The 18,292-nt window shown below is 42.9% G+C and overlaps 1 protein-coding gene across 1 annotated transcript in view; it reads right to left on the reverse strand.

Annotated features, from left to right (window-relative positions):
* LOC144892909 (CST complex subunit CTC1-like) overlaps positions 1–18,292 on the reverse strand; it is an 85,181-nt gene that overhangs the window by 14,809 nt on the left and 52,080 nt on the right. Inside the window, exons 7-8 of the mRNA XM_078781380.1 lie at positions 6,950–7,100; positions 1,249–1,366 (exon numbers count right to left, since the gene is read on the reverse strand). Of these exons, the coding sequence (XP_078637506.1) occupies positions 1,249–1,366; positions 6,950–7,100 (269 nt within the window). The remainder of the gene's footprint in view (positions 1–1,248; positions 1,367–6,949; positions 7,101–18,292) is intronic.

An 18,292-nucleotide genomic window follows, 5' to 3' on the forward strand; every position in this document is an offset into this window, starting at 1 on the left:
TATAACAGAAAGTGTATAAGAGCTGTTTTTGTATAAGAGAAAGTGTATAAGGGAAAGTGTATAACAGAAAGTGTATAAGAGCTGTTTTTGTATAAGAGAAAGTGTATAAGGGAAAGTGTATAAGGGCAAGTGTATAAGGGAAAGTGTATAAGAGAAAGTGTATGAGGGAAAGTGTATAAGAGAAAGTGTATAAGGGAAAGTGTATAAGAGAGCTGTTTTTGTATAAGAGAAAGTGTATAAGAGAAAGTGTATGAGGGAAAGTGTATAAGAGAAAGTGTATAAGAGAAAGTGTATAACAGAAAGTGTATAAGAGAGCTGTTTTTGTATAAGAGAGAGTGTATAAGAGAAAGTGTATAAGAGAAAGTGTATAAGAGAAAGTGTATAAGGGAAAGTGTATAAGGGAAAGTGTATAAGGGAAAGTGTATAAGGGAAAGTGTATAAGGGAAAGTGTATAAGAGAAAGTGTATAAGAGAAAGTGTATAAGGGAAAGTGTATAAGGGAAAGTGTATAAGGGAAAGTGTATAAGGGAAAGTGTATAAGAGAAAGTGTATAAGAGAAAGTGTATAAGAGAAAGTGTATAAGAGAAAGTGTATAAGAAAAAGTGTATAAGAGAAAGTGTATAAGAGAAAGTGTATAAGAGAAAGTGTATAAGAGAAAGTGTATAAGAGAAAGTGTATAAGAGAAAGCGTATAAGAGAAAGTGTATAAGAGAAAGTGTATAAGAGAAAGTGTATAAGGGAAAGCGTATAAGAAAAAGTGTATAAGAGAAAGTGTATAAGAGAAAGTGTATAAGGGAAAGTGTATAAGGGAAAGTGTATAACAGAAAGTGTATAACAGAAAGTGTATAAGAGAGCTGTTTTTGTACAAGAGAAAGTGTATAAGAGAAAGTGTATAAGAGAAAGTGTATAAGAGAAAGTGTATAACAGAAAGTGTATAACAGAAAGTGTATAAGAGAGCTGTTTTTGTATAAGAGAAAGTGTATAAGAGAAAGTGTATAAGGGAAAGCGTATAAGAAAAAGTGTATAAGAGAAAGTGTATAAGAGAAAGTGTATAAGGGAAAGTGTATAACAGAAAGTGTATAACAGAAAGTGTATAAGAGAGCTGTTTTTGTATAAGAGAAAGTGTATAAGAGAAAGTGTATAAGAGAAAGTGTATAAGAGAAAGTGTATAAGAGAAAGTGTATAAGAGAAAGTGTATAAGAGAAAGTGTATAAGAGAACGTGTATAAGAGAAAGTGTATAAGAGAAAACCTTGATGATGAAGCTGTTTCTTGAGGCAAAAGGAGAGATTGAAACGACGAAATGAGCTCGCCTTGCAGCAGAGGGCAGCGACTACGTTCCAGAGAGGATCCGCAACAGGATCGTGGAACTGACAAATGCACAAAGCAGTGAAACAAAATACCAGCTAATACACACTACAAAATACACACCGACTGTGCATTATTGATGCAAGTGGAACGAAAAAGGACAAAAACGTCCCCAGGGGTAAGATTAAAGCGCACGACAGAGAACGAGACCAGTCTGTGCAGTCGAGATTCTTCTGCAACGCCTTTCTGCTCTTTGCTGCACCATTGGTCCTCGACTCCCAGTGGACGGAATTGTGCAAATGTTGCATGGTGATAAACATTCTTACCACGTGACCTGCTCTGTCTTTTCAAGCCTCCACCTATAGGATAGGAGAAGGCTTATACCTGTTGTAGGGTTTGTTTCCACAATTAGTGCCCCTAATTATTAATGATACCCCAGAGTTTCTCAGACCCCAAAGAAGTACGAAACCACCATTTATGGGTTTTTTTTCCTTCACTTCCTTTTTTTCCAATTTCTGAGCTGCATCACGAATCCAGTTGGGGCTTTTGTAAGGAAATTTTGCATCGATAATTTCATCGATAATGAAATATTGTTTTATGACACTGACCTATTTGAGGTCATGACCCAATTATAGACATTTAAACATTTTTACAAATAACAACTAAGGTTTGTCCGATGAGAACGAAATTGCCCTCCCTAGATAGCCTGGAGTAAGACATACTTATGCGTAATTTACGTAATACCCTCTGGGTTAAAGGTCAAGATCAAATGTCGGTCTAAAAAAAAACAACCTTTTTTTGTCATTGCGCAATTTTGCCAACTAGCAACGGTACCCTATGGGCGGGGCTTCAATTGGGAGGCCCAAATGAAAAGGCAAAAAATCAGAAATTGAAGGCTTTTTAAAATTTTAAACGATTTATATAAACATCCATTAAATCTCGATCGGTGCAGCCATTTGTGCGGCACCCGGGAAAATAACGTCATGCGGGAGCAAGTATCAGCAGGATGTGGCAGTCCACGTTTCTGATCCTCCTTCATGCCGAAGTAGCCCACCATTTCTCAAAGCATTCCGCTCTTCAGATCTGCCATGAGAGATTTAAGCTTGATACTGAAGACTGAATCCCTGGTGTTGGGCTAGCGGCTAGGGTGTCAACTTAGGATCCTAGGATCCTGGGTTCGAATCCCGGTCGATCGCTGAATTAACGCCAGGGGGGTTGACTCAGCCTGTCATCCTTCAGAGGTCGGCTAAATTGAGGACCAGTTCACTGGTAATTCCCTGTTTGTCGTTAAAGGCGGCAAAAAGGGTTGGCGTCAGGAAGGGCATCCGGCCGTAAAACATTGCTTCAAAAAGGGGACCGAAAAACAACAACAACCACGGTTCCCGAAAAAGGCCAACCCCCGCTTGCGGGGAAAAATGGCCTCTAAAGGTGGTTATTTTTTATGGTTACTGAAGACGCGTGCAGTTAGTACTCCCGATGTCGTATGTACTCCCGATACGTGTTTCCTTCATTGTAAAAACTACCAAATCAACAGTTAAAAGGATTTTGAGCCGATAGGTGTTTTGGCCTTGGCAAGATCGATGGAGACAGCGATCTGTTAGCATATACACCTCCCAAATAGCTATGTGGAGTTCTCTCATGTAGAGATTAAACGTCGTTTGAACTTTGGCCGAGGTCATTATTTACTTTTAATGATGTTTATATACGAATGATGTTTAATGATGTTTATATTGGTTTTGGGTCATCCTTTCCGCATATCTCGTGGGATTGTGAGTTGGAGAGATGGCCGTGATCGCGGGGAGGGGGTTGGAATTCTCTCAAGCAGGGATTCAACCCGTGTCCTTATAAAAGGTCTTTGTCCGAGGTCACCGAGTCCGATCGGTGCAGCTGTGCAGCGATCGGTGCAGCCGTTTGTGCGGCACCCGGGAAAACAACATCGTCACAATGGAAATATCGTCACAATGAACGTTATGCGAACGCGAATGTTATGCAGGAGTCCAAACCTGAGAATGCTGGTGACCAAAGCTGAAATTGGGACAACAATATAGCCTATTTTACTCCTGGAGATCCCAGGATTACCCACCCAAAATATCGTTGCGATCGGTTCAGCAGATTTTGCGGTAACTTTGAATGGACAGACAGACGGACGGACATTTGGTGAATTATAGTGAGATGTGGAATTTCAAAGACCGCTTGGATTTCCAATATGTTCTTGCATCATAATAGTTGACCTGCACGGAAGTTGTGCACCTGATATTTGATTAGTGTCCTAGACCTACCTTTGTCAGGTGGTGACCTAATTAACAAAAACTCTTCATCTTCTTCATATTGTTGCCCATTTTTAATGATATACATATTTTTTTGTAATTAATTAGTTTTAAGGCACTGGTCATTCCAAAAGATAAACTGAACTGCATCCTCCTCCCTATTTCCTGTTATCGATTTTGTACATTGCATCCAACAAAACTCAATTTGAAACACAAGGTACACATTACGTGAGCTGGCAGGATGGCCTATGCGTACACCGCTAAATTGTCTAGCCTGGGTTGGAATGTTGTCCCTCGGATGGTCATTAAACTTGGCGCCCTGGGGTGTCTGCCGGCATTAGTATTTGGACGTTAAAGATCCCACTGTGTCCTCCACGAAGAGCAGGTGCACCATCGCCAGCACCATGACAAAATTCCTGCCCGACTTCCTGCGTCGGAGTGGCAACCCCTCCAGGATTGTGCTCCCGAGCCAATTAAGCTGCCTCGGCGGCCCAATGCTCCTAATGAAATAAGAAGGAGCATCCGTCCATCGATGCACACACACTACGTAGCGAATGATGATTTAAATACTTTTTCCCGACACTTGATCGGAGTAATGGTTCGTGCAAACGCTTGGAATTTGCATTCTCTTCATTTATAAGAAGGCAGCTTAACTTTGAAAGGGAATCAAAGTCTGTTGATGATACACGTTTTTATTTATTTATTTATTATTTTTTACAGACACGATTGTAATCATAAAATTAATGATTAAAAACGAAAATTCATTTCATCATAAAAGCTACAAACAATTTTATTTAATAGGTCATTCTTGTTAACCTTCAAAAGCTGCACTCCTTTGGCCCATTTTTTCTGTGGCTGGAATCTTAAACCTGCGTCAACCGTTTTTATGTAAAATGGGTTTTTCAAAAATAAATAAATCATAAACCGTCAAAAATCGGTTTTTAAGCACCCATAGAACGACAAAGGTTTTTCTTGCGACAAAGTATGGTGTTACGCGTGACTATAAAGTACAAACTATATCGGCACGATTAAAATTTGCAAATTGAAGCAGGAATCAAGTCCTGAAGACCTTTACACCCCTTGACCCTGAGACTCATTAAACCCTGTTTGGACCGTTTGGATCCCTTTGACCAGTAACTACTGTTGAAACATATCCTTTAGACCCCTTAGATACATTGACCTTATAGCCTGCCTAGACCCCATTGACCCTTTATACCTTTTAGACCCCATCAAGACTGCCAAGACACTTAAGAACCCCAACACCTTTCAGAACCTTTGGACACTTAAGACCCCGAAGCAATTGTAGACCCTTAGCCTCTCTATAGACCCCCAAATCCCATAAAACCCTTTAGAAGTATAAGACTCCCTCAGACCCAGTTGAAACCCTTGGACCCTGAAGACCGCTTATAGCCTATAGACCCCATTAGAACCATTAGATCCTTTGAAACCTAAGACCCATTGTACTCTAGCAATCTAAGACCTTGTTAGACCCTTTAGAACCATAAGACCATATGGACCCCATAGAGTTGTAAGACCCTTTATACCCTAAAGACCCTTTAGACCTGCAGCTAAAGTTGGAACACACCCTTACACCTTTTAGACTATTTGGACCTTTTAAGACCCTTTAGACCGCTTAGATCCCTTGACGGCTTAGAACCCTTAGATCCATTTAGATACTTCAGATCACTAAAGACCTTTGAGACCCCTAAAGACCTTTTCGACACCCTGGACTCCTGAAGACATTTACAACCTTTAGACCGCTTTGACCCCTTGATCCTTCGACATTTCGACCTGAAGTACTATTGGAAATACGCTTTATATATTTGGACCCCTTTAAACCCCTATAAACCATCATGGACCCTTTAGACCTTTATACCGCGATAGCACCTTAGACCCGTTAGACCCCTTTAGATGCACACCACATACATATCGATAGTCTTCTTGCAATATACAGACTACACTTTTTCTGCAAGTAATGCGCAATCTCCAGCCATGCGGAGGGTGGGTACCCTGGTACTGGTAGATTGAACAGAAATTGCATATTGGGTCACTGAATTGGTTCAACAATCAAAACCTAGAAGCATATTGTTTTTGAGGTAAAAGGCTCAAAGGGTCACAGCTCAAGGTCACAAAAAATAATTTTAATCCTATTATCTTGAAATTTGAACAAGATTTGCATATTGTGTCACAGACCTGGTTCACCAAAAATCAGAATGATAAATTTAGCCTTTTTGACATGTCAACGGTTTCCATGACAATTTCACCCCATCATAAATAAATGGGCTTTTTGTGAATTTATTATTACTAGGGCATGCCCGTACGTGGGTGCAATGCCCGTACGTGGGTACGTGGGTACGTGGGTGCGAGTACGGTGACAATCCCCCCCCTCTATTTACATGAAATGGTTTGGTTCATGAAATGTTTTGGTCCATTCGCAACGCCAAAGCGAACGGCGAACGCTTTACATGAAATGGTTTGGTCCATGAAATGTTTTGGTCCATTCGCAACGCCAAAGTGAACGGCGAACGGCTTGCGAGTACAGTGACAATCCCCCCCCTCTATTTACATGAAATGGTTTTAATTAGTTTTAAAACATAGTTTAACGCCAACATAGCGGCAACATAGTTTGCCAACGTGAAATAAATGAATACGCTCTCAAATGTGCCGTCCGAGGCAGAGTGTGTTCGCCACGTTCGGCACACGCGATAGCTCGCTGCTCTCTGATTGGTTGAATCGTTTTTTGGACATAGCTCGGTAAGTAATTGTCCGATTAATATGAAACCTTGAAAAGGCACATCCTCGGGTCCCCAGCAATATACCTGGCAAGTTTAAAGTATATCGGACCCGTGGTTGTCGAGAAACAGCGGTCACAGACAAACAAACAAACAAACAAACACACATACAGAGATTACTGGAATTATAGATAGATTATACGTCAGTAATTTTTCAAGATATCAAATTGAAACTTACACAGCTTATTCACACGCATGTCTTGTATATGTGAGGAAGGTTTGGTCAAACTTAGTCAAAGGACCAAGGCCATCCGAAACATGCAATGCACCCATTCGGCCATAATGAGAAAATGTATCAACCAAATTTGTTATGCACAACTGTCAATCATGTAAAACACTTGATGAGTCAAATTTCGAAATTACCAAATTGCTGTTCCATGGCAACTATTATTTATTTGGATGTCGCTGCACGCGTCTTGTTTGTTTTCTCTGTCCGGTGGTGCAACAATGTTTAGCCAGATCAGCTTCCATGCTCGGTTTTACATATAAATAACCACGTGTGTAGAAATCGGCATACGTAGACGGCACAACGAGAGGAAGTGCCAAGCCATGGAGGGCAATATAAGGTTCTTCTCAATACTCCCACCTGTTGATTGTAGGAATATTCCAGCTCTCCACGCATCCAAACCTCATCCTTCAAGACCTTCCATTCTGCTGCCGTTAGTCCAAGCATCACCGCTACCTGTTGGGCCTCCACCAAGGCCAAGGACTCTGCCGTCCCATCATCAACCACCACACTGGATTCAAGACAGGTACACAACCACACCACAACAGGCACAACTCATTATCATACTATAACTAGTGATACCCGTGGAAAAATCCACATTTTAAAACATATAAGTTGAAGGGGAAAAAGTGAGTGTGCAAAACATGTCACATAAAGTACAAACTATAAAAAACACTCACTCAGAAGTATATAAATGCAAGGCTGTGGTAAAAGAGGGAATGAGGTATCACAAGGTAACAATGGTCAAAGGTTTTATTGCGAGTTTGCATTTGAGGCGGTGTATCGATTCTCGCTGTCCCGGACAACAGAGTTCCATGGGCCACACAAACACGATAAACATGTGGAATTAAAACTATTTGTCATTAAAAACAGACAAAAAGTACAAATTATAAAAACTACTCACTCAAAATTATGCAAAGGTAATGCTGTGGCAAAAAAAGGAATGAAGTATCACAAGGGAAAATGTTGAGGCGGTGTATAAACCCTTTTAGTTCTTGGCGAGCTGGACTACAAAGTTAGAGATGACCCACACACAGCAATAAAGATGTGAAATTAAAATGATTCACTAAAATGGTTATTTTTATGCCTCTGCACCCAAAGGTGGCCAGAGGTAATATGTTTTTGGGTTGTCTGTCTGAAAGTGTGTCACTAAAAAGGTTAATTCTTTTTGAATGTCTTATTTTTTTACGTGAAATCATCCAAGCATGGGAGAGAAGTCGGACAAATGTGGAAAGGGATGGCAGGCATACAGGAACGTATGTAATTTTAAAATTGGCTAAAACAAAGAAAACTAAAACGACTCTTCGACACCTTCGCCCACATTATTATAATACTTGTATCAAGTTTGATTTAAATCCATTCAGCTGTGCCCAAGTCAGCACATTTTTACCTGACATGACCTCTCACCTTTGACCTATTAATCCCAAAATTTAATCGGTTCATGTTTACATCATTATACATACCTGTACCAAGTTTTAATGAAAATACCTTCAGCTGTTCACAAGTCTCACATTTTTACCTGACATGACCTCTGCCCTTTGGCCTTTGACCTCGGGATCCCCAAAATCTCATCAGTTAATGTTTACATCATTATACATATCTGTACCAAGTTTGCATAAGATCACTTCATCCACTCTCGAGTTATAGACCTATTACAGACTTTGACCTTTGACCTATTACCCCAAAATCGAATCATTTAATCTTTACAACATTATACAAACCTGTACTAAGTTTGAATTAGATCACTTCAGCCATTCTCAAGTTATAGACCTATTACAGACTTTGACCTTTGACCCCAAAATCGAATCACTTAACCTTTACAGCATTATACATGCCTGTACCAAGTTTGAATTAGATCACTTTGGCCGTTCTCAAGTTGTAGACCTATTACAGACTTTGACCTTTCACCCCAAAATCTAATCACTTAACCTTTACAGCATTATAATACTTGTACTAAGTTTGAATTAGATCACTTCAGCCGTTCTCAAGTCATAGACCTATTACAGACTTTGACCTTTGACCTCTTGACCCCAAAATCTAATCAGTTCATCTTTCCATCATTCTACATAATTGTACCAAATTTGGTCAGAATCCCATCACTGGTTCACAGGTTATCGCGGTAACCGTATATATTTTTTTTACCTAACATGACCTGTGACCTTTGACCTCATGACCCCAAAATCTAATCAGTTCATCAAAATCCAATCACCAACTTCTATCCACTCATCCCAACTCTCTCTTCCTCATATGTGGTGACTTCAACTGTCATCATGCCACCTGGTTGGGTGTGGGTTCCTCTCTCACTAGTCATGGCACCTCAGCAAAGGACTTCTGTGACTCACTGGGATTGACACAATCTGTCAATTTCCCGACCCGGATCTCAGCCAATGGAGTATCTTCTCTTCTAGACTTGGTGATGACAAACTTCCCTGCTAATGTCTGCTGCTCTTCTTCTGCTCCAATCGGTTCTTCTGATCATGTGCTTGTCAAAGTGGACATCTCTCTGGCCATTCTCAGAGAGCCTCCTCAGCGTCGACGAGTCTGGCATTTCACTCAGGCCGACTGGGACGGTCTTCAAGCAGCCATCAATCGTCTGGATTGGTCTCCCATCTCCACTGCCTCTGACATCAATTCTTCCTGGGAATTCTTCCAAAGCAAACTGATCTCTCTCATGCACAGATTTATCCCATCTCGCCTTCAATTGTCTTACCCTTCCTCCCGTCCATGGTACACTGAATCTTGTGGTGAGGCAGTTGCCCTGAAACAACTTGCCTTTGCCTCTTGGAAGGCTAATCCAACTGAAGGAAATCTCAGTTCCTTCCACCAAGCTCGGAACAAGTGTGTGTCTACCCTCAGGAGTGCCAGGAAGCACTATCTCTCCTCACTCAAGAATGAACTCTCAAACCTGTCTCCTTCCTCCAAATCCTGGTGGCGTCTGGTCAAATCCGTTTCTGGTGTTTGTTCCCCCTCCATCCCCTCCCTTACCTCAAATGGCCACACAGTTGACATCGCACGTGACAAAGCCGAATGCCTCAACTCTGTGTTCGCCTCAAAATCCTTAGTCCCAAACCCATCTCTCTCTGTTCCCACCTTTCCCAGTCGAACCCAACTGCTCCTGGACTCTGTGTCCTTCTCTCCTGACAAGGTGGAGGAGTTTGTGTCAAACCTCGACTCTGATTCTGCAACTGGACCAGACGGCATCAGCCCACGGGTCCTAAAATCCTGCTCTGCCGCTCTATCTCACCCTCTCTCTGTTCTTTTCACCCTATCTTTTGCTCAAGGTCATCTGCCAGCATCCTGGAAATCAGCTAACATTACCGCTTTACACAAAAAAGGTGCAAAAACAGATCCTTGCAACTACAGACCAATCAGCCTGCTCCCAATTATCAGCAAAGTCATGGAATCCATCATTGCTTCGGATATGAAATCTTTCCTCTTCTCCAATGGCTTGATCTCTGATCATCAATTTGGTTTCAGACCAGGTCACTCTACTCTGGACATGCTGCTTCTGCTGTCTCAACAATGGATGGAGGTCCTCAATGCCAAACAGGAAATCAGAGCTGTCTCCCTTGACATATCAAGGGCCTTTGATACGGTCTGGCACCCAGCTCTGCTCACCAAACTCTCCTCCTATGGTATCCATGGAAATCTCCATGCATGGCTTGCGGACTTCCTCTCTGGTCGTAGTCAACGTGTGGCCCTGAATGGATTTCTCTCATCTCCCCTTCCTGTTCAGGCTGGAGTTCCCCAAGGAAGTGTGCTGGGCCCTGTGCTTTTTCTGGTCTTTATCAATGATCTCTCTGACTCTCTGGAAAATCCTCTCTATCTCTTTGCTGATGACTCCACTCTCTGCCGCTCCATTCCTCTTCCCTCAGATCGGCAGTCTGCAGCCTCCTCACTCTCTGAAGACCTGGACAAAATCACAGACTGGTCAAACAAGTGGAACATGTCTTTCAATCCTGACAAATCTCACTCTCTTACTATGTCTCTCCGAAAAGATCGACTGGACAACCCTCCCATCTACTTTCTCAACAATCCTCTCCAAGAAGTTCTGTCACTCAAGCTTTTGGGTCTCACTATCTGCCATGATCTTTCTTGGGAAAACCACATTTCCAAGCTGGCCTCCAAAGCCAGTCGCCGACTGGGCATCCTCCGTCGTGCGAAGTCCTTCCTCGGCACACCTGAGCTCCTCACCACATACAAGGCTTTCATCCGCAGCTCAATGGAATACTGTTCTCCCCTATGGGCTGGTGCTCCTGCCTCACACCTGGCTCGGCTTCACGCTGTTGAATCCAAAGCTTTCAAAATCATTGGAATCTCCCGCGATGAAGCTATCTCTGAGGGCCTTTCACTCACTCACCGCAGGCAGGTAGGTGGCCTTTCTGTCTTCTACCGACTCTTCTCCGGCCTTGCTCCCCCAGCTCTCTCTGTGCTCTGTCCCCCAAATATTCCTACAGGTCGCACAAGATCTGCCAGCAACCCTCTGATGGTTAAACTGCCGAAATCTCGGCTCTCTGCTCACCTTCACTCCTTCATTCCTCTTTTCTCCCGCCTCTGGAACAAACTCCCTCACTCTCTTCAATCCCTCTCCTCCCTCCAGGTCTTTAAAACAGCTGTTCACCACCATCTCTTATCTTCCCCCATCCAAAACCTTGATCTTTTCTACCCCCGCTAATTTCACCCCAATTCCACTTTTTTGAAATACCAACTTCTGTCCTGGAAGTCATTGGTGTCCTTGTGTTTTATACTTCTCCCTCCACCCCCCCCCCCCCCTTCCCATGCCTCCTCCCCCCAAGCCCTCTCCCTTCCACACATCTCCCTGCTCTCAAATGTTGTGTTTGTGTGCTTCACCTTCTCTCCCCATCTTGTTTTCCGCTCCCTCTTTTTATATATTTTGTTTGTCTGGTTGATTTGTTTGTGAAGTAAATGTTAGCTCTTTCACGAGCCTCGATTCAGTATACAAAAAAAAAAAAAAAAAAAAAAAAAAAAATCTCTGTGTGTATGTGTGTATGTGTGTTTGTATGTGTGTATGTGTGTATGTGTGTATGTTTGTCTGTGACCGCTGTTTCTCGACAACTACCGGTCCGATATACTTGAAACTTGCCAGGTATATTGCTGGGGACCCGAGGATGTGCCTTTTCAAGGTTTGAAATTAATCAGACAAGTAGTTACCGAGCTATGGCGATTTCTTTACCAAACACCGCAAGCCGTTCGCTTTGGACCAAACCATTTCATGTAAATAGAGGGGGGGGGGGGGGGTTCTGTGGTCGTTGCGAATGGACCAAACCATTCATGTAAATAGAGGGGGGGGTTCTGTGGTCGTTACTGCCACGTGGTTTCAAAGTTTTTTTTTGTTGTTGTTGTTTGCACGCATGTTTTTTTGCACCCACGTACGGGCACGCCCTAGGATGTTTACACACACACACCCCTACACAAATTTTTTTTTTTTTTTTTTTTTGGCAAGGAACGGGCACCCACGTACGGGCACGTCCTAGCTTATATATAGTACGGGCATGCCCTAGTCTATCTATAATTCCACTAATCTCTGTGTGTATGTTTGTTTGTTTGTTTGTTTGTCTGTGACCGCTGTTTCTCGACAACTACCGGTCCGATATACTTGAAACTTGCCAGGTATATTGCTGGGGACCCGAGGATGTGCCTTTTCAAGGTTTCATATTAATCGGACAATTACTTACCGAGCTATGTCCAAAAAACGATTCAACCAATCAGAGAGCAGTGAGCTATCGCGTGTGCCGAACGTGGCGAACACACTCTGCCTCGGATGGCACATTTGAGAGCGTATTCATTTATTTCCCGTCGGCAAACTATGTTGCCGTTAAACTATGTTTTAAAACTAATTAAAACTAATTTGCGATTCATCGTAACTGCGATTTGCGACCTTCCGGACAGTGAGGACTGCACTTCCGGCATCCAATCACAGAACGCGTTATTGCGTAGGCGTGGCCGATGTGAGAGCGAGCTGATGCTGAGCCCAGTGCGTGCGCCATTACGGTACGTAATTCGATTTCTTCCGGAGAAAATAATAATTTCTCGATTTCTTATGCGCATTATTTCTCCCAATTCAGTCAGAGCGAAGGGCGGAAGCGAAGAGCGTTGTTTTTTTTGTTTACGGGCGTACGGGCGGGGTAGAGCGTACGGGTAGCGTTTTTTTTTTTTTTTGGCACATTTGAGAGCGTATTCATTTATTTCACGTTGGCAAACTATGTTGCCGCTATGTTGGCGTTAAACTATGTTTTAAAACTAATTAAAACTAATTTGCGATTCTTTCGCTTTCCTGCGCATTTGTGCACGCTATGCGATTTCTTTACCAAACTCCGCTAGCCGTTAGCTTTGGACCAAACCATTTCATGTAAATAGAGGGGGGGGATTGTCACCGTACTCGCAAGCCGTTAGCTTTGGACCAAACCATTGCATGTAAATAGAGGGGGGGGGATATACTTTTAGATATATATATAGTACGGGCATGCCCTAGTCTATCTATAATTCCACTAATCTCTGTGTGTATGTTTGTTTGTTTGTTTGTTTGTCTGTGACCGCTGTTTCTCGACAACTACCGGTCCGATATACTTGAAACTTGCCAGGTATATTGCTGGGGACCCGAGGATGTGCCTTTTCAAGGTTTCATATTAATCGGACAATTACTTACCGAGCTATGTCCAAAAAACGATTCAACCAATCAGAGAGCAGCGAGCTATCGCGTGTGCCGAACGTGGCGAACACACTCTGCCTCGGATGGCACATTTGAGAGCGTATTCATTTATTTCCCGTCGGCAAACTATGTTGCCGTTAAACTATGTTTTAAAACTAATTAAAACTAATTTGCGATTCATCGTAACTGCGATTTGCGACCTTCCGGACAGTGAGGACTGCACTTCCGGCATCCAATCACAGAACGCGTTATTGCGTAGGCGTGGCCGATGTGAGAGCGAGCTGATGCTGAGCCCAGCGCGTGCGCCATTACGGTACGTAATTCGATTTCTTCCGGAGAAAATAATAATTTCTCGATTTCTTATGCGCATTATTTCTCCCAATTCAGTCAGAGCGAAGGGCGGAAGCGAAGAGCGTTGTTTTTTTTGTTTACGGGCGTACGGGCGGGGTAGAGCGTACGGGTAGCGTTTTTTTTTTTTTTTGGCACATTTCAGAGCGTATTCATTTATTTCACGTTGGCAAACTATGTTGCCGCTATGTTGGCGTTAAACTATGTTTTAAAACTAATTAAAACTAATTTGCGATTCTTTCGCTTTCCTGCGCATTTGTGCACGCTATGGCGATTTCTTTACCAAACTCCGCTAGCCGTTAGCTTTGGACCAAACCATTTCATGTAAATAGAGGGGGGGGGGATTGTCACCGTACTCGCAAGCCGTTAGCTTTGGACCAAACCATTGCATGTAAATAGAGGGGGGGGGGGGATATACTTTTAGATATATATATAGTACGGGCATGCCCTAGTTATACATAATTGCAGCAAGTTTAACGAAGATCTCTTTTGCCGATCTAAAGTTATCGCGGTAACAAAAACCTATCGCGGACGGACGGACAGCCGGATGTTCAACCCAAAAACACAATACCTCTGGCAACTTCGTCAACGGAGGCCTAACAATTTCCGGCTTTCCTCGTGTCAAAAGTAAATCCGTTTTGTGAATTAACTTCAGTTCATGATCACAGGTACACTTCAAACCTGATCCGTTTTGTTTTCTTTCACCTGCAGTGAAGCATGCGACTATTAATCGGTCACGGTGATTAAAATACGTCTTACACAGAAATTGCAAAGTACTCCACCAAAAGACGCACGTGCATCAGTCCTCGTACCGTTATACTTGATCAGGTTACCATCATTGGTGTAATCCGTTTAAATAAAATAATGCAGGAGCTTTGGGAAAGGTAATCTCTATGGGGATGAAAGTTCAGAGATAACTGCATGATAAATGTCCATTGCGAGTTTGCATTTGATGATGAATGGGGAAAAGTAGTACAGCTCATCCTTATGCTCAATTGTTATGCTTATGCTCAATTGTTATGCTTATGCTCAATTGTTATGCTTATGCTCAATTGTTATGCTTATGCTCATGCTCAATTGTTATGCTTATGCTCAATTGTTATGCTTATGCTCAATTGTTATGCTTATGCTCAATTGTTATGCTTATGCTCAATTGTTATGCTTATGCTCAATTGTTATGCTTATGCTCAATTGTTATGCTTATGCTCAATTGTTATGCTTATGCTCATGCTCAATTGTTATGCTTATGCTCAATTGTTATGCTTATGCTCAATTGTTATGCTTATGCTCAATTGTTATGCTTATGCTCAATTGTTATGCTTATGCTCAATTGTTATGCTTATGCTCAATTGTTATGCTTATGCTCAATTGTTATGCTTATGCTCAAGACGAAGTTGCCAGAGGTATTATGTTTTTGGGTTGAACATCCGGCTGTCCGTCTGTCCGTTCGTGATAGGTTTTTGTTACCGCGATAACTTTAGAACGGCTAAAGAGATCTTAGTCAAACTTGCTGCAATTATGTATAACTAGGGCATGCCCGTACTATATATACTAGGGCATGCCCGTACTATATATATATCTAAAATTATATCCCCCCCCTCTATTTACATGAAATTGTTTGGTCCAAAGCGAACGGCTTGCGAGTACGGTGACAATCCCCCCCCCTCTATTTACATGGAATGGTTTGGTCCAAAGCGATCGGCTTGCGAGTACGGTGACAATCCCCCCCCTCTATTTACATGAAATGGTTTGGTCCAAAGCGAACGGCTTGCGGAGTTTGGTAAAGAAATCGCCATAGCGTGCACAAACGCGCAGGAAAGCGAAAGAATCGCAAATTAGTTTTAATTAGTTTTAAAACATAGTTTAACGCCAACATAGTTTGCCAACGTGAAATAAATGAATACGCTCTCAAATGTGCCGTCCGAGGCAGAGTCTGTTCGCCACGTTCGGCACACGTGATAGCTCGCTGCTCTCTGATTGGTTGAATCGTTTTTTGGACATAGCTCGGTAACTACTTGTCCGATTAATATGAAACCTTGAAAAGGCACATCCTCGGGTCCCCAGCAATATACCTGGCAAGTTTCAAGTATATCGGACCCGTGGTTGTCGAGAAACAGCGGTCACAGACAAACACACAGACATACACACATACACACACACACACACACACACAGAGATTACTGGAATTATAGATAGACTAGGGCATGCCCGTACGTGGGTGCCCGTTCCTTGCCAAAAAAAAAAAAAAACGCTACCCGTACGCTCTACCCCGCCCGTACGCCCGTACGCCCGTAAACAAAAAAAACAACGCTCTTCGCTTCCGCCCTTCGCTCTGACTGAATTGGGAGAAATAATGCGCATAAGAAATCGAGAAATTATTATTTTCTCCGGAAGAAATCGAATTACGAACCGTAATGGCGCACGCGCTCGGCTCGCTCTCACATCGGCCACGCCTACGCAACAACGCGTTCTGTGATTGGCTGCGGAAGTGAAGTCTTCACTGTCCGGAAGGTCGCAAATCGCAGTTACGATGAATCGCAAATTAGTTTTAATTAGTTTTAAAACATAGTTTAACGCCAACATAGTTTGCCAACGTGAAATAAATGAATACGCTCTCAAATGTGCCGTCCGAGGCAGAGTCTGTTCGCCACGTTCGGCACACGTGATAGCTCGCTGCTCTCTGATTGGTTGAATCGTTTTTTGGACATAGCTCGGTAACTACTTGTCCGATTAATTTCAAACCTTGAAAAGGCACATCCTCGGGTCCCCAGCAATATACCTGGCAAGTTGCAAGTATATCGGACCCGTGGTTGTCGAGAAACAGCGGTCACAGACAAACAAACACACACACAGACATACACACACACACACACACAGAGATTAGTGGAATTATAGATAGATATCTAAAATTATATCCCCCCCCTCTATTTACATGAAATGGTTTGGTCCAAAGCGAACGGCTTGCGAGTACGGTGACAATCCCCCCCCTCTATTTACATGAAATGGTTTGGTCCAAAGCGAACGGCTTGCGAGTACGGTGACAATCCCCCCCCCCCCTCTATTTACATGAAATGGTTTGGTCCAAAGCGAACGGCTTGCGAGTACGGTGACAATCCCCCCCCCCCTCTATTTACATGAAATGGTTTGGTCCAAAGCGAACGGCTTGCGGAGTTTGGTAAAGAAATCGCCATAGCGTGCACAAACGCGCAGGAAAGCGAAAGAATCGCAAATTAGTTTTAATTAGTTTTAAAACATAGTTTAACGCCAACATAGTTTGCCAACGTGAAATAAATGAATACGCTCTCAAATGTGCCGTCCGAGGCAGAGTCTGTTCGCCACGTTCGGCACACGTGATAACTCGCTGCTCTCTGATTGGTTGAATCGTTTTTTGGACATAGCTCGGTAACTACTTGTCCGATTAATATGAAACCTTGAAAAGGCACATCCTCGGGTCCCCAGCAATATACCTGGCAAGTTTAAAGTATATCGGACCCGTGGTTGTCGAGAAACAGCGGTCACAGACAAACAAACATACACACAGAGATTACTGCAATTATAGATAGATGAGGTAAAGATTAACTGATTAGATTTTGGGGTCATGAGGTCAAAGGTCAGAGGTCATGTAAGGTAAAAAAAATACTGTTACCGCGATAACTTGTGAACCAGCGATGGGATTCTGACCAAATTTGGTACACTTATGTAGAATGATGTAAACATGAACTGAGCTCTGTCTGTGCTCTGTCCCCCCAAATATTCCTGCAGGTCGCACAAGATCTGCCTGCAACCCTCTTATGGTTAAACTGCCAAAATCTAGGCTCTCTGCTCACCTTCACTCCTTCATTCCTCTTTTCTCCCGCCTCTGGAACAAACTCCCTCACTCTCTTCAATCCCACTCCTCCCTCCAGGTCTTGAAAACATCTGTTCACCACCATCTCTCGTCTTCCCCCATCCAAAACCTTGATCTTTTCTACCCCCGTTAATTCACCCCAGATCCACTTTTTTGAACCGGCAAGGCGGAGAGGAGTCGGTAGAAGACAGAAAGACCACCAACCTGCCTGTGGTGAGTAAGTGGGAGGCCCTCGGAGTTAGCTTCATCGCGGGAGATTCCTTTTGACTTCATGAATTGACTTCATGTCCGAAATTAGGACGATACATCACCCACGTTATGGACCATGATAAGGTTATATCCATTTGTTGATCCTCCGTTTTTATGCCTCCATTGACGAAGTCGACCGAGGCATCATGTTTTTAGGTTGTCCGTCCATCCGTCCGCGATAGGTTTTTGTTACCACGATAACTTTAGAACGGCTAAAGAGATCTAAGTCAAACTTGGCACATGTATGTATAATGAGGTAAAGATGAACTGATTAGATTTGGGGGTCACAAGGTCAAAGGGCAAAGGTCAGAGATCATGTTAGGGAAGAATCCTGTCACCCAATAACTTGTTCCTACCGAAAACCATTTCAGCAGTCATTTTGACTGTTCAAACACAGGAAGCAAGAAACGACTGTTTCGGCCTTCCGAGCTAAACTTCAAACGAGCGAGCTGCCTTCTTTACATAGCTCCATCCAAATTGATGTTTCACGATGCTCCAAATGCAGGCTCAAGTGTCATGTACCGTGTATTTGAAAAAATGAATGAATGATCGTTTTAAGGCCATTTTCCCCACGAGAGCGAGGGTTAGC

Source organism: Myxine glutinosa, chromosome 7 (assembly GCF_964187855.1).
Source record: "Myxine glutinosa chromosome 7, kmMyxGlut1.1, whole genome shotgun sequence".
NCBI lineage: Eukaryota > Metazoa > Chordata > Myxini > Myxiniformes > Myxinidae > Myxine > Myxine glutinosa.